General features: G+C 35.5%; 2 protein-coding genes across 2 annotated transcripts; one reads left to right on the top strand and one right to left on the bottom strand.

Annotated features, from left to right (window-relative positions):
- Positions 1–1,832: 1,832 nt before the first annotated feature.
- Positions 1,833–8,637, bottom strand: LOC145572277 (tRNA (carboxymethyluridine(34)-5-O)-methyltransferase-like). Its single transcript, XM_081631274.1, has 3 exons — positions 8,400–8,637; positions 6,131–7,215; positions 1,833–2,179 (listed from the first exon to the last, which is right to left on the bottom strand). Exons 2-3 carry the CDS (start codon positions 7,210–7,212, stop codon positions 2,092–2,094), a joined length of 1,170 nt encoding a protein of 389 aa, XP_081487400.1. The 5' UTR covers positions 7,213–7,215; positions 8,400–8,637; the 3' UTR covers positions 1,833–2,091.
- A 1,870-nt stretch (positions 8,638–10,507) lies between these two features.
- Positions 10,508–16,395, top strand: LOC145571097 (protein FAR1-RELATED SEQUENCE 5-like). Its single transcript, XM_081630183.1, has 3 exons — positions 10,508–11,336; positions 11,429–11,554; positions 16,208–16,395. The coding sequence occupies exons 1-3, from the start codon at positions 10,508–10,510 to the stop codon at positions 16,393–16,395; spliced, it is 1,143 nt and encodes a 380-aa protein (XP_081486309.1).
- Positions 16,396–23,211: the final 6,816 nt, after the last annotated feature.

Here is a 23,211-nt window from a genome sequence, read left to right as displayed (position 1 = left end):
AGTAGTAAATAATAAGCTCTTTCAACATTCTAAAAATTTAATACATATAGATTTGTAAAATTCCCTTCTCTTTTATTTTGATTGATTAAGGCCCTATTTTTTCACATTGATCTAAAATTATTTTTACTAGATTGAACTTGTTTAAACTGAAATTAAATAATTTTTGTTGGACTCAAATAATTTTTACTTGTTTTTTAAAATTACAGATTTTACTGATAAAATCTCATTTCTACTTATCTAAAATTATACGGAGTATGTAACAATCCACTCAACTAGATCATTGCTCGGGCCAATAACTCATTACAACAAATTTTTAAAATATTAAATTTAAGGCAGAATAGAGAAGTCAGAAATAAATGTATTCTAACTGCTTGTTTGGATACACTATCAGGAAGGAAAAGAAGGGAAGGGGTAGGGAGGGGAAGGAAGAGAAGGGGAGGGGAGGGGAGGGAAGAAGAAATTAAACCTTCCTTGTTTGGATAAAGGAGAAAAGGGAGGAAGGGGAGGGACATTCACCATTTTTTATTGGTTCTTAATCTGTGAGTAGCTTGCAATCAACATTATACTAAATTTTACAAAAATTATATTGCAGATATTTTTATTATAATTTAAACCTGATAAAAAAAATTGATAAAAAAAAAAATTTGATAAACGTCATTAAAATCAAGCAAAAACAGATAATTTAATATCTCATGCTATTCCCCCCCCCCCCCCCCCCCAAAAAAAAAAGTACATTAATCTAAAATATCAAATTGATTTTCAAAACAGATTTTCCAAAACTGATCTTCAAACAAAAATCGAAGATATATATATATATATATATATATAAACTAGATGAAGCCCGTGCGATGCACGGGTCGATCTATTTTTTTAAAAAAAAATATTTTTCATATTTATGTGATTACATTTGTTATTTTATTAGCTATACGTAATATATCATTTTCTCCGTATTTGTTTTAAAATATTAGATAAAATTCCTAACCTCAAAAGATAATATTTCGTATTTAATTAATGTAACTATTAAAATCTCATTTGTCAATTATGCTTATGTGTCACTTGAATTATTTATTGGATATAACTTTAATTTATAATCCTACGTGGCACGTTAACTAATCTCAGGTGGCATAATCCTATCGTAGCGTTTTAAAAATATTAATCCTATGTGGCGCTCTAATATTTTTTAAAAAATAAAACTCCTACGTGGCGCTCTAAAATCTCGGGAAAAAACTCCCCTTTATATATATATATATATATTAGATTGAAAATTGAATAAATATTAACAATGAAGAAGAGCAGCAAATCCCTAGAAATTGGAGGATAAAATTCGTGAGAGGCAGAGTATAATAACATGTTGCATCATTTGGCCTTTATCTTGAAAATTCAAGAAATTGAAACAGATGAATTAAGAATGTCAAAAACCCTAGAAATTTGGGAAAAAAATCGTGAGAACAGTATGGAGGAGAGAGAAAATAATAGAGGAGATTCAATAAAGTACTCCAGTTGAATGTTAATCTATTGTTTTCCTTCCAAATCTTTTCAAATTTGGAAGGATTTTATACTTTAACAATTAAACAAAACTTTCCCTTCATTTCCCTCACCCCCTTAATTTGATATCCAAACAATGGATTTCATCCCCTTTCCTTTCCCTTCTCTTCCTTTCCCTCCATTCCTTCTTATCCAAACAAGCTGTAATTGTTTAAGGTGAACATGGAACTACCAAAGAATTGGTTTATGTGGAGAGATTAAATCCTATAATTGTTCGAGAACGTTATTGGGGAATGACGAAACAATCTAAACTGTTGTTATGTTTAAACTGTCAAAAATGCGACATCTAAAAGATCAGTTCTACTCTCTTTACTAGCCAAAGTCTGCAAGAACAACATTACACTTGGCTCTACAAAGTGAAAATTTCACAGCATCAGAAAATGATAATACATACAAACATGCAAGCGGACTGATAAACGACACAGCCTGCATTTCTAAGGACATTTTCAGTGCAGTATAATAACTCCATTGGCATTTTGCACTTCGAGATATAATTACTAATCTCATCTCAACGTTGGAGTGACGCATTTGGTGGCCTTTGATCCGTCATTGTCTTTTTTCAAGAATAATACACCAATTTGATTTATCAAAGAAGCGATCCACAATCACAGCATTGCTTATTCCAGAAACTAAGCTGCAAATTCAAGAAATTGGTCAGTTACTGAGAAACAGTGAGAAAATTACACCTGGAAAGGAAACAGTTCGGAAAATGTATCAATCAGGGAAGCAGGGAATCCGGTAAAAAAAATGAGAATGGAGCAATCTATACATAATTGACATGCAGAATTACAATTTTCATAATAGGCTAAAATTCGTTCTGAAAGATACTTATCAAAGAATATTCACACTACCAGCATACAATGATCCAAACACCTGTGCTAAAAGAAAACGGCTCCATAATGCTTAGGCAAGCTGGAATTTCAAATTCATAACCAACATCGTTATAAGGATACAAAGCAACAGAGAAATAGTCTCTGAAAGATGGACATACTTAAAGGCAGACTTCTTCTGTCTATAAAAAATTCAAAAGTGCAAAAGCATGCAATGAAACATGTAACCATAAACGAAATACTGTTGTATATGGGTGGAAACAAGGAGTCCATGTCAAACACGCTCAAATGGAACCATAACAAGAACCGGTAAAGCCAGTGAAGCACTTTTACATACTGAGAAGAGGATACTAAAAGGATACAGGATTACAGCCAAGAAATTTGTGCTAGACCAGATTTTCGGATAGAAATGGTTGAGATTAATTTATATAGACGCAATATAGAACCACAAATGAAACCATATGGCATCAAAAGGTAAGTGGCAGAATTAAGTCTTACAACTTCAATAGAAATTACTCCTTCCTCAAAAGCTTCTAAAAAAGTTTCGTATTCCGTAATATCTAAATCCAGGTCAGTAAGGTTTTAAGCACATCCACCGATCTCATTTATGATTCAGAACCCAACATTTGATGTGCCCAGTGGCCCATATTCAACACCAGGAGTCAGAACCCAAAATTAATGTGCCTAAAAACTAAAACATACTGAGCAGTTGGTAACAATTAGCTTTGCTCAGTTTTCTATGCTCAAAGTATAGGTATTTTTTGTAGGATAATCCTGCAATTTGGTGAGCACAGGTATAGCTGAAGACGTAATTTAACAAAGATAGGTGGAACTTGGAAGAATATATCAACTAAAAAATTAAATTAAAATGATCAACACGTCAGTTAATTACTTACTCTGCCAATAACTTTGAGCCTAGCTGACCTTTTTAAGGTAAAAAGAACATATGTTCGACTTTGATTTTGTTTTCAACAGTCTACTTGGCAGATAGTAAATGGTGGAAATTGTAAAAATTTATTTACAATTTTGCAAGAACAGTCTCACATCAGTTAGATCAGTGTGTGGCAGTGTCCACAGTAAAGATTGTCTACACCTTAAATCTCTTTTCCTTCATACCATCCAGCACCACTTCAACCACTTCAGAAGTGGTATTGAGTAGAAGTGTAAATACATGAACTGGAGCTGGAGTCCAATTAGGTCATTATCATAAAAGAATTATAAAATTTTACTTACAAACCACAAAACCAGCCTAAAAAAGTATGCTCTTCAAAGTCTGCAAATTGTTGTTTACTTGTTCTTTAGAAAATCTAGTTAGAGGACCTGTAAAGAATACTTAGCACAACAAAAGTTAGAGTCGATCTTTATACCTTTTTAAGTCTGCAAATTCATGCTATTTACTTGTTTTTCAGGAAAAATATTAAGTTAGAGGACCTTTAATGAAAACTTAGCAAACCAAAATATGGAGTCGGGTCCCCCCCCTCGCCCTTAAATGTGGAAGAAAACTAGCTCTAAAAAAGACATAGAAGGAAAATCAGGTTTTACAAAATCTAGTTACAGGACCTTTTAAGTTAGGTCTTTAAAAAAAAAAAAAAAAAAAAAAGAGACCTGGGGTTTCATCTCAAAAAGGAAACTAAATTTTACATAGCTGAGAAAGAATCCATTTGGGTGTTCAGGCGAATGAAACTAAAAGTGTAAGATGATCATAGATTCATATTGAGTTTGCAATATCAGTGGTCATATTTTTCTACATGCTCATAGTGGATGGAGATCCATACGACTAAACCTACAGAACCACATAATAGCCTCATATATATATATATATATATATATATATATATATATATATATATATATATATATATATATATATATATATATATATATTTATGGGGCTGTAGTTCAGTCTCTTAGCTTATACCTCTAAAAAGAAACAAGTAAAGACCAATCAAAGATTCCATTTTCAAAAAACCTCGTATAGACATGATCTACTAATAGTAAGGCTTGTTCCCACAACTCATGGTAGCTCTGCAATATACTTGGAAACTCTCAGATCAGTTCTCAAGCTGTTCTTTGCTCTTGCACTACCTCTCCAATTACTGGAACTGACAGCTTTCGAGTTGCCTTGCCAAAATTCAAACAGGCTCATCATAACTTTATTCTGATAGAATCTAGTAACAACCACTCCAAGTCATCTACAGTTCATTCCTAAAATATGGGTCAATTACCAACAACCACTCCAAGTCATCTACAGTTCATTACGATCTTTTAATTGCAAAACCACACTCATTTTAAAATTGGCAAATATCTGTGTTTACCAAAATCTAAGTTAGATTCTATTAGAAACTACAATTCCATTTTTTATTTTTGTAAGGATTGTTAATAACTACATATGGAATCACTGGTTTGTATACAATTTAGTATTTACTATATAAGGTCATATTAACTATCCCATTATTGCTTTTTTGGATTGATTGAAACATTTTATCAAGCTTTGATTCAGATTATAATTAGCTCAGATTTTCAGTTAGAGGATGTGCACATAACCAAGCAACAAAAATGTTCTCCAAAATTGGAAATGCAGTCAATCTTATTCACCCATACAAAATGGATACCCAATGGATAAGATTTTGAAGCTAAAAAAAAAAAAAAGACAAACAAACAAACAAGGTTCAACTGAGACCAGCAAATTTGTCAAGCGCATGGTTTTAAATCTCGGTCGATCAACGCATTGCAACCGCATTGTAAAGAAATTTGAGCTTACCACGATCGCAACCGCATCCGAGATATAAGAGTATAAAACCATGACTCAACCCCAAGCTCACACAGTAGCAGTATGGTTCTAGTTGAAAAAAGGGCTGCTTCCAAAGAGTAAAAACCTTACACCCATGAATTCATGATACAAGAAACAAGGTTGGAGATTGATGTAGGTTGGTAGCTAAATTATATTGAACTGAGCCGAGAGTTTCGAGGTCTCAAGTGTGAAGAAAGGAGTTTTTAACGACACCATACAATGGTGAGCACATGGTTATATCTGCTTACTAAGTGTTTTGGAGTCCCCAATATACAGGTCAAATGTCTCAAAAACATAATTGTTAATCAAACCTTATGTTCTTCAAAATCCAAGACTCTAAATCATGATGTCTCAAGTGTTTCAACTGCATATGTTGATTTGGCCTTAGGTTGCTTTCAGGTTACTCAAATGGTTAAGGCTGATTCTTTTTTACTTCAGGATTGGTGGTCAAGATGTTTAAGACTTCAAAAGGGGAAATGATGGAGCTAAGTAACACAAAGTCCAAGGTATCTTTTGACATTTGTTCAACGCTCAAAGTCAACAGCTTTTATATAATTATATTATGGTTGTTTTTGTTTGTTTCTAAAATACAGAAAACTAGCAATTTTAACATTGAGTTATATACATACTCTGCAGGACATGCAAGTACCTATACAAGTTATTTTATACCCCACTTATGCTACATTATTTTCAAGAATCCTCAAGCAGAATTGAATTCAGTTTGAAGATTGTTTCCTTTTTGAAAAGTTTCTCCACCCTGTTGAGGTACTAATTAGAGTACAGAAAGCAAGTTACATGTCGTAGCCTAGACAATGTGTAACAATACAGCTATCTATATTAGACTTCAACCATTCACATACAAGCAAAACATTGAAGATGAATGAGAAGTTTACGGCACATTATGGTCAAGAAATATAAAATGACATAACCAAACGCAAGAGCATATCAAGAAATTTGCGTTTACCTTTCAAGTTCACCCTCACTAAACACATGATAATATCGGTTATATACCACAGCACCCTTCTTGTCATCTTTTCGTGCCAGGCCATTTGCAACAGCGCAAGCAGAAGAACCACTAACTTCAGCACGATGATAAGGTAAGTGCCATGGAACAAAATACTCTTGGTTTTCTTTACATCTATTGTCAATAACAGTCGTTGATGTATCATTTCCTTGGCTGTTTATCTTCAATGTTTTGTCCAGCTTTGCACCAAGGAACTCACTGGAGACTTTCAATGACACTTGAGAATTGTTCTCCTCACTTTCAGGGATGCTTTTCAAATTAAATGACCGGGGGCTATTGACACGAGGACTACCTGGTCCAATCCACTCATCTAGGTACCTACGAGATAACGGTGTCCATTTACTCAACAAACCTGGGTCCTCTTGCTCGACAGCCCAGACTGTTATTAACACTAAACCTCCCTTTCTAACAACTCGAACTAGTTCTTCAATAGCTTTTCGCCTCCTACTTTCAGTACTCAGGTGATGTAACACAGCAATGGATATTGCTGCATCACCAAAACCACTTCTATATGGCAAATTTACAGCATCAGCAACCAAAGCTTCATGCCCTCTCTCGGCACATATGCTGACTAAAGGAAAACTTATATCACATCCTACAAAAAAGCATTTAGGATTGAAACCCAAGTACTTTCCATTTCCACATCCAGCATCCAGGACAAGGGATCCTTGTGTCAAGGAATCTAAAAATGATGCAACCTTTGGCCATTTAGCAAATCTGGTTGAACTGAAGTGGGGAGCAATTGCATCATAAACCTGATGAACATAAGTCTTCTCGATTTCAGGGGTGTATTGAACACAGTTGAATGACAAACCCTCCTCACTTGTCACTTCAGATGGTTGATTTTGAGCTTCACCATCCGATGCAGCAGTCGAGAAAATAGAAGGACGGCCAGTCCTAATATTCTTCATTGTATTGTATTTAATGGAATTAAACTTACAAATAGATATGAAAGGAGGTAAGTGCAAAGCCCAACATATCAGATGAGAAACTCTTAAAGATTCTATGTGACCAAATATCATCACCTGAAACATGAATACATGATTACAAGTTGCTTGGTTTGACTTTACAAGAAAAAGATGAGCACATATACAGCAAAATGAGATTTGTAAAAATGTGAAACATAATCACACTATTTGAGGAAGTGATTAGGTGTAGGACGAATTAAGCTATAGGGCACATTCAACCAATATAGAGTGCATTCACAATATAAGTTAATTGTAGCATAACCAAAATTGATTTGGCAGTTTTGAGTTGACAACCAAACTTCATCTAACTATTCTAATTCACATTGCACCATAGTTAGTATATTTGCTTCTAAGAAAATCCATCTAGAATCAAAGTACATAACACGTATAATTCTATTCTATACGTAAAATTTTCAAGCTTTCTAAAAGCATAATTAGTCTCGCTAGCCCTACAACATAATCTCATCATACCAGGGAACAAAGGAGGAAGGAGCGTGCATTCATACCTGCACCAATTCCCTCGTGATACAATACTACGACCCTAATTCAGAAAAAATGAAGATTGTTTAGGGTTTAAATGCGGCTAATCTGACTATTAAAATGGATCACCCTCCACATGCTCACTTGACTACTATTCCATTATTCAATTCGCCTACAGGCAGACGTGACTAAACAACATATGAGTACATTTTATCAAAGATGCAGGAGGCAGCATTCCCCCAAGAGAAACATCTTTTCCTCTAAGCTACACCCCTAGATCCTACCTAAGGAGCTTCAATAGTTCTTTTAGCTTACGTTAAAAATATCGGAGTAGCAAGAGCTCGCGTATGCCTACCCCTCGACAAAGTTCGAGTCACCAAGGTTCCTTAACTGCCCCCATTTGTCTTTCCCCCAAAAGGGCATAGAAATACAGCTTCAATAAGGCCAAACAAAGAGACTACACACATAAAACCCTAGTTACAGAAATTTGGCAGCTCAAATCCTAGCAAAGATCAGTACAAAGCTTGAATTTTGTACTATAATTTAACAAGAAAACAGTAAATTAAACTCAACCCAATCACTAATATAATTAAATCCCAATTTCCAATCAGTCTGTACAACTTTTGAACTGGCAAACAGGAATTCGAATCTTAAATAAATAAATGAGATTTGAATTCAATACATCAAAGAAAAAAGAGATTCAGAAACTCCAATATAGCATGTTTTATGAAAAATGGTACAAAATTGAGAAAGAGAGTTACCAGTTCAGGGAAAAGTGGGGTAGCAGCAAAGCGGAAGTGTCATGGCAAGCAAAGAAACAGCAAACAGTTGGTACGAGGGAAAAAGGGTGTTTTTGGTGTTTATTGGTGGGTAGGATATGGGAGAAAATACAAGTTTTCTACTGTGTAATATTATTATTGTTAGTAATAAAATTAATGATGTAAGAAAGCAAATGAAAAAAAGAAAAAGAAAAAAAGAGAGAGAGAGAGAGAGAGAATGCACGCATGTAGTAAAGTTGGACGGTTAAATACTACTCCCTCTATCCCCAAAATTTCGACCCTTTTAGCCTAATTTTAGTCCCAAAATAATCGATCCATTTGCATTAACATACCCACCAATCTACAACAATATTTGTGCAAAATTAGCTTTTCCATAAAAAATTTTGATTTTTCATGTATCTATACTTATATATTAAAAAACGTTCCTAAAAATGTCAATCTCAACTGCTATTTGTCGCTCCCATTTTACCAGGTAACGCTCCCTTTTTGACTTGAATGGACCACTATGCCCTTTATGCAATTTGGGTTATAAAAAGGACCTTGTTCCCCATTTGGACACAATACATGAAACGGTCCCCTTACTTCACGACATTGTTGTCCCGAGCTTCCCAAAATCGGTCCCCACGACCATGCAACCAAATCGGTCCCCACGACCACCTAAATTTTCTATTTTCAAAAATCGTTAAATTTGCCGACGGGTCTTGGGTCATGGACGGCGAGTGGAACATACGTACGCCGGAGAATGCGTCGGATCATTCTGTAAGTTTTTTTATTTTTTTTATTTTCGGTAATTAGGACATCCGCCTAAAATTTCCGGATGTCCTAGGTACATCCGCCTAAAATTTCCGGATGTACCAAGGAACATCCGGAAATTTCAAGCGGATGTACCTAGGGACATCCGGAAATTTTAGGCGGATGTCCCTATAATTTTTTTTTTTTTTTTTTTTTTTTTAAGTACGTTTATTAAGTTTTTTTTTTTTTTTATGTATTTTTTTTTTCGTGGTCTTGTGATTATTGTCGTGATTTAGTATTTGAGAATTAATGTAATTTTGTTGTATTAATATGATTATTAGTAATATGTTTATTTTTTGTTTCATTATTATTATTATTATTATTATTATTATTAGTAATATGTTGATATTATTGTTGTTGTTGTAGTTGATATTATTATTGTTGTTGTTGCTGTTATTTTTATTGTTGTTGTTGTTGTTGTTGATATTGTTATTATTAATTAGTAGAAATATAATTTTAATATTAATATTAATATTATTAATATTGTTATTATTAATTAGTAGAAATATAATATTAATATTATTATTATTATTATTATTGTTATTGTTATTATTATTATTATTTATTTATTAATTAACGTTATGGTCTTATAAATTGTTTTGTAGTTGTTGTTATAATTTTTTATTATCATTAATATTGTTATTGTTTTGTATTTGTTGTTATTATTATTAGTATTGTTATTAGTATTGTTATTATTATTATTATTATTATTATTATTATTATTATTATTATTGTTTTTATTATTTTTATTATTTTAATTATAATTATTATTATTATTATTGTTGTTTTTATTATTATTATTTTGACATAAAGCATGTTTTGTTTAATTTGTATAGGATATGGAATCTGAGGAAGGCGGTGACGGTGTGAATTATAGTGGGAATTTTGTCACCGATACGTTTTTTCCTACATTTGACGATGCTGTTACATGGGCTGATGGTGTTTCCATAAAATTGGGATTTATATTGGTGAAATCGTCTTATAACAAAACCAGATATGGTCGACCGTATCGGTATTTGCGATGTGATCAGTCACGAAGGAGCAAGCCGAGAGATTTGGAGAACGCGATACGGAAGGACACCAAAACCAAAGCTAATGGTTGTCCATTCTACATCAAGATATATTATGATGTCAGCACCGAAAGTTGGAAGATCATTGCGAAAAATGATCACACCGGGACACATAACCACCCAATGATTGTGTACCCAGAGGGTCACCGTAAAGTGAGCGGATTGAGTCCGGGTGCAAAACAGGTTATGCGGGACATGACAAAGTCCAAGGTTGCTCCCCGTAACATCATGTCCACTATTGCCGAGCAATTTCCTGATGATCATCCAAACATCCGACACATTTACAATTGCCGAAATGACTTCAGGATGGAGATGTCCGAAGGAAGAGGAGTTGTTCAGCAATTTCTTCATCTGGCGAGAGAGAGTAAATACATTTACTGGTTCACGAATGATGATCACAACGTTTTGCAACATGCATTTATGGTGCACCCGATCATGGTCAACATACTCCGCACATACCCACATGTCATAGGTATGGATTCTACTTACAAGACCAATCGATATAACATGCCTTTCTTTGAGATAGTAGGCGTGACACCGACAAACCAGAATTTTCTAGTTGGATATGTTTTCATGCGCGACGAGTGCACGGCTAGCTATCGGTGGGTGTTGCAGAGATTAAGGGAGTTGATTGGGTTTGATAAAGAGCCATCTGTATTTATTTCAGACCGTGATCTTGGGCTATGTGCGGCTTTGAGAGAAGTCTTTCCAGGGACGTCACATTTACTCTGTCTATGGCACATCAACAGAGATGTGGAGGCTAAGGTGACGAAGATGTTTGGAAACAAGACGGTTGGTGTCAGTTTTAGAGCTGGGAGATGGTTCAAAATCGTGAATGCAACAACACAGGCGGAGTATGATCGTGCTCTAACTGCCATGCAAGTGAGGTGGGGAAAATATCCGGAAGTGATTCAGTATGTTCAGAGAACTTGGCTTTGTCATAAGGAGAAATTTGTGAAATTTTGGACGAACCAGGTTCTTCATTTTGGTAACACCACCAACTGCAGAGTTGAGAGCCAACATTCAGCAGTGAAAACTTGGTTAGAATCATCCACAGGTTAGTTGTATTATTTTATTAGTTGTTCTTGTTGTTACGTAATTGTATTAATTGTAATTGTATTTGAATTTACTAATTAGAATCATTGGCAGGTGCTTTGGATACCGTATGGGCCCGAGTCCATTGTCATATCGGTAATCGCATCATACAAATTCGTAATGACTTGGAGGCATCAAGGTCTAAAATTGGCCAGATGTACAAACAGTTGCCACTGTCACGTATAAATGGCAAAGTGTCTCAACATTGCTTGAAAGTTCTGGATAACGAGACGAAAAGGATGCGGGATTTGAGTTACCAGGTCCATGAACGGTGTGGATGTGCTATGCGTCTGACCCATGGTCTTCCATGTGCTTGCCAGATACATGAATCGATAGTTGCACAGACGGGATTGTATAGCAGCCAAATTCATTCTTTCTGGAAGACACTGGTTATTGGTTGTGATGGTGTTAACATTCCTGAAGTACACAAGTGTCCAGTTTATATGTATTTGCTTTTAATCTAACATGATATGCAACAAAACATCAAATATAAAATAAAATAAGTGTCCAGTTTATACATTACATTTTTAAAAATAAAATACAAATAAGTTCATAACATAATAAAAATAAAACCATCACTAACAGAACATCTAATCAAAATAATCTAAAGTCCCATTTTTGACTTCCAATCAAATACAAGTTGCTCAGTCATTGTTCGAGTCTCACTTGACATTTCAGGATACTCAGCTAGTGCTCTTTGGTGAATCTCCATGGACCGACCCATCCACTGCAAATAAAACAATAACATATTATAACACAAAAATTAATAGAAGTCATTGTTAATATAATAATAAGCATTAATACTTACGTAATCAGTGTTAGTCCGCTCAGGCAGGTTGCTTGTAACTCCTGGACCTGGAGATACCCGTGGGTGAGAAAACCTGTACAGCCACTGCATGTAACCTGGCGCAACCGAAGGAGCTGCAGCACTAAGCCTGGGTAGGGCACCTAAAACAACACTCTGAGATACCCCAGGGACAAACCGGTTCCACATCACAGCTGTCATCTCAGTCGGGAAGTCTACCCGATACATCTTCAAGTTAGTCGGCCTCTTGGCCTTCTCTGGCCTGATGATCTCGCGGGGAATGCCTTGCACGAAACCAAGCTGGCGGACCACTCTATCAGGCATGTACGGCTCAATGATGTTACGGTACTGGATGCAGCCAATGAATAAAGTGGGGGGCACTCGTAATGCAGGATCAGCTCCGTACGGTAGCCAGTTCACCTCACGGTCAGTAAGCGCATCAATTCTAGTACGAAAAGCTAACAGGCGCTCCAGGTTCTTGCTAGGACATCCCGCTCCTACATCCCAAGCAGACGCACGAGGCATTTGAAGGTCCCGGGTCAAGGTACCCTGCTGTGGCCAAAAGCACGGAAAGTACTCGTAAATCCACGCTTGCAGAAGCGTGAGACAACCAGCAATCGAATCAGCACCTTTCCGTGATGCCGTGCCCAGTTGCCGATACAAGTAGGCCAGTGCAGCTGTTCCCCAAGCATACTCGTTAATAGGGACATCCGTGTGACATAGCTCATGGAGGAAGGAAGGATGCGTACGGTTACCACTCTTGTCTACAAACAGTGTACCTCCAAGCACTAACCACAAGTATGCATCAAGCTGCTCACTAAAATCCCGGTCGACCGCCAATGTCGACTCAAAAATCTTATCAGTCAACACCCCACTACCCTGCCAAATGGTCTTTGTGCCGCAAACCTCAGACAGATCATCTGGAGTCATATCCATGGTGACCGAGCACTCGTCCCGTAACACGTCCGTGCTAGGAGTAGTGGACACCATATTGCCTGCAACCCGTAACCCAAGTATGTTGTACACGTCGTGCAGCAAGATCGTAATCTCCCCAAATGGCATGTGAAAGGTGTTCGTATCTGGCTGCCACCTCTCAACAAAAGCAGAAATCAATGGCCAATCAAGTCTCTTAAACATCAGGCCGGGCAAGTGAGACAACCAACTAGCATCAATCTCCGCAATGTCCTCCACAGATTGACGGCCTTGCCAAGTACACAAGTCAGAACATAACTTTGTCCTACTCAAACAGCGTAAAACACTACGCTCCTGCTCCATCCAGATATACCGTGCCACGTGACCGCCAAAACTAGGGATAACTGACCCATCCTCAGGCCCACCCGGCATCGGTTCCTGCACTAACCATGCCTCTGCAGAGCTGGAAGTAGGCTGACTCGACCCACTACCAACAAATCTCCCAAACTGACCCCTATATACCATATGGAAATCCTGAGGGTCCTGTTCTTCATCCCGGTCACCAGCATGACTACCCGAACATTCGTCTTCCTCGTCAGATATGGGTGCTCCACTTGCAGAGTACAAGGGCCGACTACTACCAGACTGTTGGTCTCTCGACCAACCACTAGTAGACCCGTATTGCTGCTGCTCGGGCTGAACCGGTGAAGATCGAGATGTCTGTCTCCTAACAGACGCATTCAGACGTCGTGATATTGCATGTCGAGCACCAGAACCCTCGATCTACATAAAATTAAAAAATAATCCGATTTTAGTAATAACAATAACCATAATAACAATAACAACAATAATAATAACAACAACAAAAATAATAATAATAATAATAATAATAATAACAATAATAACAATAATAATAATAATAATAATAATAATAATAATAATAATAATATCAACAATAATAATAACAACAATAATAATAATACTAACCATAACACTTCAAAATAACAACAAAAATAACAAAATCCAAAAAAAAAAAAAAAAACAAATTAACAACAACAACAATAACCTTAACATTAATAATAAAAACCTAATATCAACAAAATAATAAAAATTATCATATTTTTTAAAATATAATAAGCACAATAATAACAACAACAATAATAATAATACCAACAATAATCACCATAACACTTCAAAATAACAAAAAAAAAACAAAATCCGAAAAAAAAAATTAACAATTTTATTAACGGGCCAAAAAAAAAAAAAAAAAAAAAAATGGAACTTCCGCCCAAAATTTCCGGAAGTTCCTTGGAGGATCCGCCTGGAATTTCCGGATCCTCCATGGAACATCCGGAAATTCTGGGCGGATGTCACACTTCCCACTACTACATTTTTGATCAAATGCGACGGTTATAGAATATCTAATGCAACGACGCTTTTATTTCCGTTGCATTAGATAAGCCTAATGCAATGGCTTATACTAATACATGTCTAATGCAACGGATTATGCAACGGCTATAATATGCCGTCACATTAGATAGTCTAATGCCACGGCTATAAATGCTAGTACAACGGTAGAGTGTTTCCGCCTCATTTTTCCTAAAATTTTCAAATACCGCCACATTTTTTCCTAAAATTTTGAAATACCGCCTCAATGTAAATCTCTAAAAATAAAAGAATAAAAGAAAAGATAAAAAAGAAAAACAACCCATTTATGCTCTTCTTCTTCAAGAAAAACAAACCCCATATCTGCTCATTACACAAATTGTTGAGTAGCTACTAGCTAGAGCTTTTATTAATCCCAAATTCTTCAATTGCTTTTAATAATTACTTAATTATCTCCTTTTAAGCATTGTTTTCAATTGTTCTTCAATTTCCACTTAATAGTTTCACAAATTAACCCTAAGTTGTTCAATTGCAGATAATTTTGAACACCCTCTGCATATTGATGTGACGATCAAGTGACGGAGAATGGCCAACTTCTATTTTTTGTCGCCCTGAAATCTGTTTCGCTACATTCAATTATCTATTGCCTCCATCTACATTGCCGACCCGTCGCCTTCCAGTCTTCCACCATGGTAAGTTTAGAAATTGTCCAATTTGCGAAGTACGGAGTATGTGTAATTCTGGGTATTTGTTTAATTTTTCTTGATTTTTGTCAGTTTTGATTGAATAATTAGAGTTGCCATACTTAAAAGTTCTTAATTTGTGGCTGGTGGTCATTGTTAATTGTTTTTATTCAAAGGTTTGACAATTTGGGGGTTTTGCAAAACTACCGAGCAAAGTAAAAATGAAAAATAGATTTGGTTCATCCTATTTAATTTCATGGAAATTTATTTTTAGAGGGTTTCTATTGAATTTTGATAATATGAGTTTAATTAGTGCGTAGAAAAAACTTATTGAACTACAAAATTTTAGTTTGGCCCCTTTGACATGTTATTTGCTTTCGTTTGATACTGGAGTTAACCATTAGAGTACTTGCAATTAACTAAATAATGAGTAGTATTTCATTGTTTTATATATGCTTGATTTGAGTAGTTGCAGTCTGCTAAATAACAATGATTTTCTTTTGGTAATTATTGATTACTTTCTGTCGTTTTCACTGTCGACGAGGTTCTTTCCCCTCCTTTCCTCCTACATAGATTTTTTTTTTTTAAAATAGTTCCTCCTACATAGATGATACAATTGAATATGATAAAACAATATATTGTATAATGATTAATTGTAGTATGTATGTGTGGATAATGTGTACATAGAAAAATTCTTTCATCATTATTCGTCATTAATCTAGGGATGAATTGGGTAGTGTCTATGAGAGTAGTCCAAGTATATTTTTATGTTTTTGATTCTATCACTACCAATGCTTTTCTATTGTTAAAATAGTGTCCAATTTCTTCACTTTAATGCTCTGAATTTTAACTGTATCTTGGTGGATCCGTATAAATTTTATGTCTTGTATTCTATTATATTAGTTATGGTTGTTTCTATAAAATTGGATGGGATATATTAATTATGTATGTTGCTTATTTATCAATGATTGAAGACTGTAAAAAAATTAATGCAAGGCATAATGTTTTAGAGAAAAATTGTAATTTTCTTCTTAACATGTTATGCAGGGACTATAATTGATGACATCAACCATGGTATACATGTGGAGAATGGCTTTCAGTTTATTATGGTGGCGGTTCTTGCTCAACCTCAAACTAATGTCACAATTTTGTTTTTGAAGAATAAACATTTAGTTATAGGTGTTGTTCGAACATTATTTTTGTTTAAGTCCGAAATTGTATATATGTACTATTGATTTTTTTATATTTAATAAAATATCTATTTAATTTCTCAAAATTGTCAATAATTATATAGTTTCTTATATACTTAGGTTTGCATATACTATATTGTTTCCAAAAAAAAATAATTATATATTACCAATATATAAATATATATATATATATATATATATATATATATATATATATATATATATATATATATATATATATATTCAATACATAAAATATTGGTCGTCGCATTAGCTACCTAATCGTTGCGTTAGCTTTATTTGATCGTTGTATTAGCTAAATATGGCTAATACAACGGCTATAAGGGTGCCGTTGCATTAGATATATAGCTAATACAACGGCACTAGTGTTACCGTCGCGTTAGGTCATTTTGCCGTTGCATTAGGGCTAATGCCACGCCAGCGGATGCCACGGTATGGAGGCGTTGCGTTAGGCCTATGACAACGGTTTGAGGGCTCTAATACGACGAATTTAGGCGTTGCATTAGGCTTAAAATGTAGTAGTGTCCGCCCAGAATTTCCAGATGTTCCATGGAGGATCCGGAAATTCCAGGCGGATCCTCCATGGAACTTCCGGAAATTTTGGGCGGAAGTTCCTGGGATCCGAAAATAAAAAAAAAAAATTACCTCGTCTCCACCATCGCCGCCGCCGCCTACGCCCCTGCCACCAGCGCCGCCGAAGGTCCTCCCTCCGAATCTCAGCCTAATCCGCCTCGAATCACCCATTTTCTTTTGTGTTTATGATGATTGTTGTTTTTTTAAAAAATTAAGAACAATTTTGGAATTTTTTTTTTTTTTAAAAAAAAAAAATTGTTTTAGAGAGTTAGAGAGTAAGAGAGTTTGAGAGTAAGAGAGTTAGAGAGAGAAGTAAAGAAGTGAGAAATGTTGGTCGGGAAGGAAAAAACCGTATTTATATATTAGGGATAAAATTGGAATTTCAAGAAAAAAATGGAGCGTTACCCGGTAAAATGGGAGCGACAAATAACAACACTCATGTCAATGTGCCACGTGTATCTCATTCTTGCACCAGCATAATGCCATATCATCGTTCAATATGCCACGTGTACCTCTAGCATTTTTTTGTTTCATGTCATGGTTAACCAAAAATGCATACCATAAGGTTTGAACACAAGACCTCATTGAATGAAGACCAACTTATTACCATCCAAGCTATAAGCTTATGTTGTTCTCTCTATGCACATAAATATATAAATACAAATTAGAAATAAAAGCAAAAATTATTCAAAACTATTTATTATTGTTATTGTAATGCGAGTATTATAATTTTCGACAATAAAAAAATTCTTTCAAGCTCTTTGATAATAAATATGATAAAAATACTCAAAGTAACACCTGGAGCAACGCCTGGGCCGAACACTAGTTTTTATTACTTTATATCTCTACTTTTTTACAAATCCCATATACATTTATCTTTCCAATATGTTTTTATTTCTTTTTATTTAAGTTTCTTAATAACCGCGAAATCAACCCAAAAGGGTCGAAATATTGGGGACGGAGGGATAGTAATTTAGTGGACATGAAAGTCCAAGGGAACTATATATGGTGTCATACGACGGTAGGTATTGACTTTGTTACCAAGCATTAACTTACCAAAGTAGGTGGGAATCGAAAGTTGAAGCTTGCCAGGAAAGTCTTGGTAATTGCTATATATGTAGAGCATGTTGCCGTGAGGAAGAACCTTACTAGAAAAAAGAAGTAGAGCAGCAATAATCTCAAAGAGAAGGAGATATATGGCTCTAGTTGTGAGGGAGGAATTGACAGAGAGAAAAACACAATATTAGTGTGAGGGTTATTTTAGGATTGTGTAAGTACCATGTTGAGGGTACTAGTTTAGACTATCGTAAGAATACATTATATCTAATATTATAATCATAGTGATGGTCATTGTACTCCCGAAATTATTGCTAGTAAAGTTGTTTTCGTTCGTGGTGATCCGAACCATGGTTTTTCCCCTTATTGAGGAGGGGTTTTCCACGTAAAAATCTTGTGTGTTGTTTTCTTGTTGTTCCGTATTTTATTATTCTTCCCGATATTGTGTTTATCTACTGCCCCGTCCCCAACAAATAGTATCAGAGTCGAGGTTAGAAGATCCATCGTAGAGGGAAGAGCAACGCTTAGGGGAAGAACTGATAAAGTACGATGGCCACGAGTGCACCAAAATTTGAAATTCCCTTGTTTGAAGAGAAAATCAATTTTAATTATGGTATGGAAGAGCACCATTGAAGACATGTTGGTGCAACAGAATTTAGATGAAGCTTTAGAGAAGGAAAAACCCGCAAATTTGGATGATGCCGCGTGGGAATCTAAGAAGAAGAAGGTAGTGCGTACGATCCGTTTGGCGATTGCTTCGGAGATTAAGTATAATTTTCTAACTGAGACAGATCCAAAGGTCTTGTTAGAAAAGTTGCAGAGCATTTATGCTTCAAAGTCATTAACCAACCGATTGTGTTTACGCTGGGAGTTGTACCAATTAAGGATGGAGTGGTACAAATTTGCAAAACCACATCAACAATTTTGCTCAATTAGTGTGCAAGTTGCAGAATGCTGATGAGAAAATTCCGGATCAAGAGCAAGCCCTCTTCTTATTAGCTTCACTACCTAAGTCCTATAGGCCGATTGTGCAAACATTGCTTGTGGAAAGGGAGAAGATTACTCTAGATGAAACAATAACAATTGTGAGGGAGAATGAGCGTATGATGACACAAATTGATAGAGGTGTCTCATACAACCATGATCAACACTCGCAGTGAAGGGTTTCGAGAGAGGGAGGAACAAGGTAAGGAGAGATGACCAAAGGAGTAGATCGAAATCTCAGCTGAGATTATAGCAACATTGAGTGCTATTATTGTCATGAGAAGGGTCATCTACAGTTTAATTGTCCAAAGGTAAAGGAAGATTTGAAGACCTTGAATCAGTTTCAAGGGAAGATGGGCAAAACGAAGGTGGATGATGAAGGTGGTTCCTCTAATAATGTTTTATGTGGTGATTATAAGGAGTTGATGTTGACTCACAATTATAAGGAGAGTGTGACTCAAGATAAGTGGGTGCTAGATTCGGTTGCTTCGATATATGTGTGTCGAGACAACTTGATGTTTGTGTAGGAGTTTATAGGTACTATAATGCGGAAAAACATGAATCATATTCATAAAGAACCTATCCCAAGATCGCATGCATAACACACAAGACACATAATCATACCTTTGAAGCGTGATCTCTACGAAGCAATTCGACTGGAAAATTAGGGAGAGAATAGAGCCCTAAGCGTTGCTCCTCTACTTAGTCCATGGGATTTGAACGAGCCGTCCACTAGATTGGTCGAGTGAAAGGGAAAACCACGATCACCACCTTTAGTGGACTAACCGACCACCACAAACCACCACCACCAGGAACCACCAACACCGGCGCCGAGGGGGGGAGAGTGCTGAGAGAGAGAGAGAGAGAGAGTTTGAGAGGGGTTTGGTCTTGTGTTTGCTAATCAGGGTTTAATCAAACTGATCGCTGAAATGTTCTATCCAAAACCCTAGGCACCTAGTCTATATGTAATCCTATTATAATTAAACTAGGTTACGAAGCCCAAAAACCCGCCATATCACTCCATATGACCAACCATACTAGGGGATGAGGCCCATCATGGGCCTCGTCCTCTCGTGCTCAATCTAGGCCCTTTGTGTGACCTTATAGGATCCGTCCAATTAGTCTTTGGCCTATTTTACTAGACCAAAGGTCATTAGTACCTCTAGCTATGATATAACGACGACTCAAATGAACGAACTTAATTATCTCCATAATTTGATCCATTTATATATGTAGTAATTGCACACGACGAAGACATAAATCCTTCAATCTCCCACTTGTCTGAGAAAAGTGTGCAATATTCAAATTTCTTAAGTCAATGTGTGTTGATTTGATAATATGATTGCATCCCATGTTGAGATCATATTAATCTACAAATCGTTTCTTGAAATCTGAGTTCGAATTACAAAACCAAATAATTACTAAGTAATGCATTTGAACGCGGCCACGTATTTTCTGAATTCTCCCTCTTCAAGCGGCCACGACACATTCCCTAATTTAATAGATAGACTCAATCTAATCTTGTAGCAACAAAGATCCCACTCAAATTTTGAAGTAACCAGGAAACATCCTTTATAATCTCCAGTTATGGGCAGACGTTTAAATGTACCATAGTTAAATCAATCATTGAATAGAATCAATGTTCCACTCATGTCAAAGGAATCCACTAATATATCCGGAAGTTCTATACTTGAACTTCAAATTAGGTCAATAGTTCAATCATGCATCATTCATGCATATCCAAGTGATTGATCGAGCATCACTATGCCCTTATAGCCCATGAAACTGCGCTATCCAATCAATCTTACATGCTAGTCCATTTATTGAAATCATTTTGTCCACTTTAATGATTTCGAATTAGGAACTTAAACAATATATGAATTTTATTCATCTGTGGGGTTTCATTCACCAGGTCATCAACCTGATGAGCCCATCAATTCATAATTATTTTGGACATTTTATTTCATTTCCAAAACCATAATTAAATAAGAGAAATAAAATTTCTGTTTAAAAATACTTTTGCAAGTATATGTATTCCTTATGTAATATGTTTTGAGACAACTTGAATTACACAGCTTGCTACAATCCAAGACTTTAATATGACTCTCATACCTTAGTCTGTGGAAGGGGTTTAATAAGTAAATAAGCGATATTCTCACTCATAATAAAACTTTGCAGATCATGACATCTTGCTGGTCTATGATCTCATAAACGAGGTGATATCTCATATTTATTTGTTTGGAATTGTGATGTGACCATGGCTCCTTTGTTTTGGCAAAGGTGTCCTTTTAGTCATAGGACAATTTGATCCAAACTTCCTCTTTAACTACTCTTACTGTAGCTAAATACACGTATTCTGACATTGAGTATGCAACAGTTCTGTAGACACCAAATTGTGTCTCCCCAAAACCAAACCCAGTGATGAGTACTTTTCATGTCATTTGATGGTCGAACGAGGTGAAATGTGAAAGATTCTCGCGATTCCTCTGTTTTTAATAAAAAATACTTCTTTCTGTTTTCAAAAATATTTCTTTTCGTACCTTATTTATGAAAATGTCAAATCCAATTTAGTTTGGTCCATGATATAGGTCCAATAAATAGTATAGTTGGATAGGGCTCGAAAAGAGCTTTCCAACGATATATTATAAGCCCAATTCTGATGAATAATGAGGAAGTTATGGCCTAAATATTAAATTGGATCTTAAATGCGTTTTATGGGCGACCCAATGATCAAGCGGAGGGACCATTAATTATCATTCCTAAAGTCATTAGGAATTACTTTAATTTTCTAAAATAATCTAGAAGGTTATATTAAGTTCTAAAGAGATGAGGATTAATAATTATATTTTTAGAAAAGATAAAGAATTTTAGTTGGAATAAAACAAGCGTTTTAAAGGATTTAATCTGATTTTAAATGATAAGGTACGGACTCTAATTATCCAATTGTATTGGAAAAAGGATTCCGTATGACCAAAAATTATCCAGCAGCACTATCGCGCTGCGACAGGTCCATCACGCCACGATAGGCCTGTCGCGCTGCGATGGTCTTGTCGCGCCGCGATGGGTGCAGTTTTACTTCGATTGGAATTCAATCTTCTCTAATCGTTTCCGGGTGTTTTTCTCTATAAATAGGGTCGTATTTCCCCGTTTTCAATCATCAACTATTATCTTTCTATTTTCTCTCTCTCAAAGCTACAAGCTTATTCCTTCTCCCCCTTTCTAAGCCTAGCCTTTTTCAAATACAACATTCGTCCATCACGAGATTTAGACACACCTAGCCAAGCTCGAAGTTGCCTTCGCCCTAAACGTGAAAGGTTGATAATTTCTGAGGGTTTGGTCCCAAATATTATTTCAATTCTTTGATTAGATTTACTGTTTAATATTTTTATTGAAGTTACTAACGTGTGTATTCTTTTGATAGAAAGAGATACGAGGCAACAAAGTAAGTAGTTTTATTGTTATTTATCTTTAGAAAGCATGCTTAGATTATTTTAATTCCTAGTATCATGTTAGGATGTCTTTATGATTCCTAGTATTGTGTTTAGGTTGTGAACTAATATTCCTAATATCATGTATGTTTCTAGTATCATGCTTAGGTTTCTTCCTATTTCTTCTATCATTTTAGTATCATGTTAGGGATAAAGCTTTGATCATTATTGTTTTGTGACATGCTAGGATTTGTTATTAATCTTGTTAGTATTATGCCTATGATCTTGCTAATATTATTATGCTTTTATGAGATTGAGATTGTTATGACGATGATTTGTTGTATCAATATTTGTATGTTGCTTGATATTATTGTTATTGCTTGGTCACGCCCCCTCTTGCAGGTTTAAAGGGAATTTGTACTTGAAATCACGCTTAATAAGATAATTAATAATTTTATTTAGGCTAATTAATTCAAGTGATCGCCAATAATAGATTTATTTGTGCATTAATATTCAACCGACATAGATTAAACAGGTTTAGGGTTAACCAAATGATTTTATGTTAGTCAGAAAGCGCACATGAATACGAGAAAAATAAAGTAAAGGCCTATTTAGGGCAGGTTCAATCTCTTTTAGGTTAGATTTGTACCTTCATCCCCGAATATCCAGTCATGGTTCAAGACCACTATGGAGTTAGTGATCTCATGGATCGTGAAGAGGTGTAACATTCACCCTGTGAACGGTTTACAAGTTCCTAAAACTTGTTGGCGACTCTTTTTCTCTAGCTTCCTTCCCTTTG

This window comes from Chenopodium album, chromosome 12 (genome assembly GCF_948465745.1).
Source record: "Chenopodium album chromosome 12, dcCheAlbu1.1, whole genome shotgun sequence".
In the NCBI taxonomy this organism is placed as follows: Eukaryota; Viridiplantae; Streptophyta; class Magnoliopsida; order Caryophyllales; family Amaranthaceae; genus Chenopodium; species Chenopodium album.
The sequence above is the reverse complement of the archived record's forward strand: the minus strand, read 5'-3'. Positions and strand labels throughout refer to the sequence as shown.

Excerpts from the sequence above, each read along its gene's own strand:
- LOC145572277 (XM_081631274.1), bottom strand. The coding sequence starts at position 7,212 with ATGATATTTGGTCACATAGAATCTTTAAGAGTTTCTCATCTGATATGT. Across the intron at positions 2,180-6,130 it reads AGTGAGGGTGAACTTGAAAG|CTTAGTTTCTGGAATAAGCA; the intron begins GTAAACGCAAAT and ends TTGAATTTGCAG.
- LOC145571097 (XM_081630183.1), top strand. The coding sequence starts at position 10,508 with ATGTCCACTATTGCCGAGCAATTTCCTGATGATCATCCAAACATCCGA. Across the intron at positions 11,337-11,428 it reads TTGGTTAGAATCATCCACAG|GTGCTTTGGATACCGTATGG; the intron begins GTTAGTTGTATT and ends AATCATTGGCAG. Across the intron at positions 11,555-16,207 it reads CAAACAGTTGCCACTGTCAC|GGACTATAATTGATGACATC; the intron begins GTATAAATGGCA and ends CATGTTATGCAG.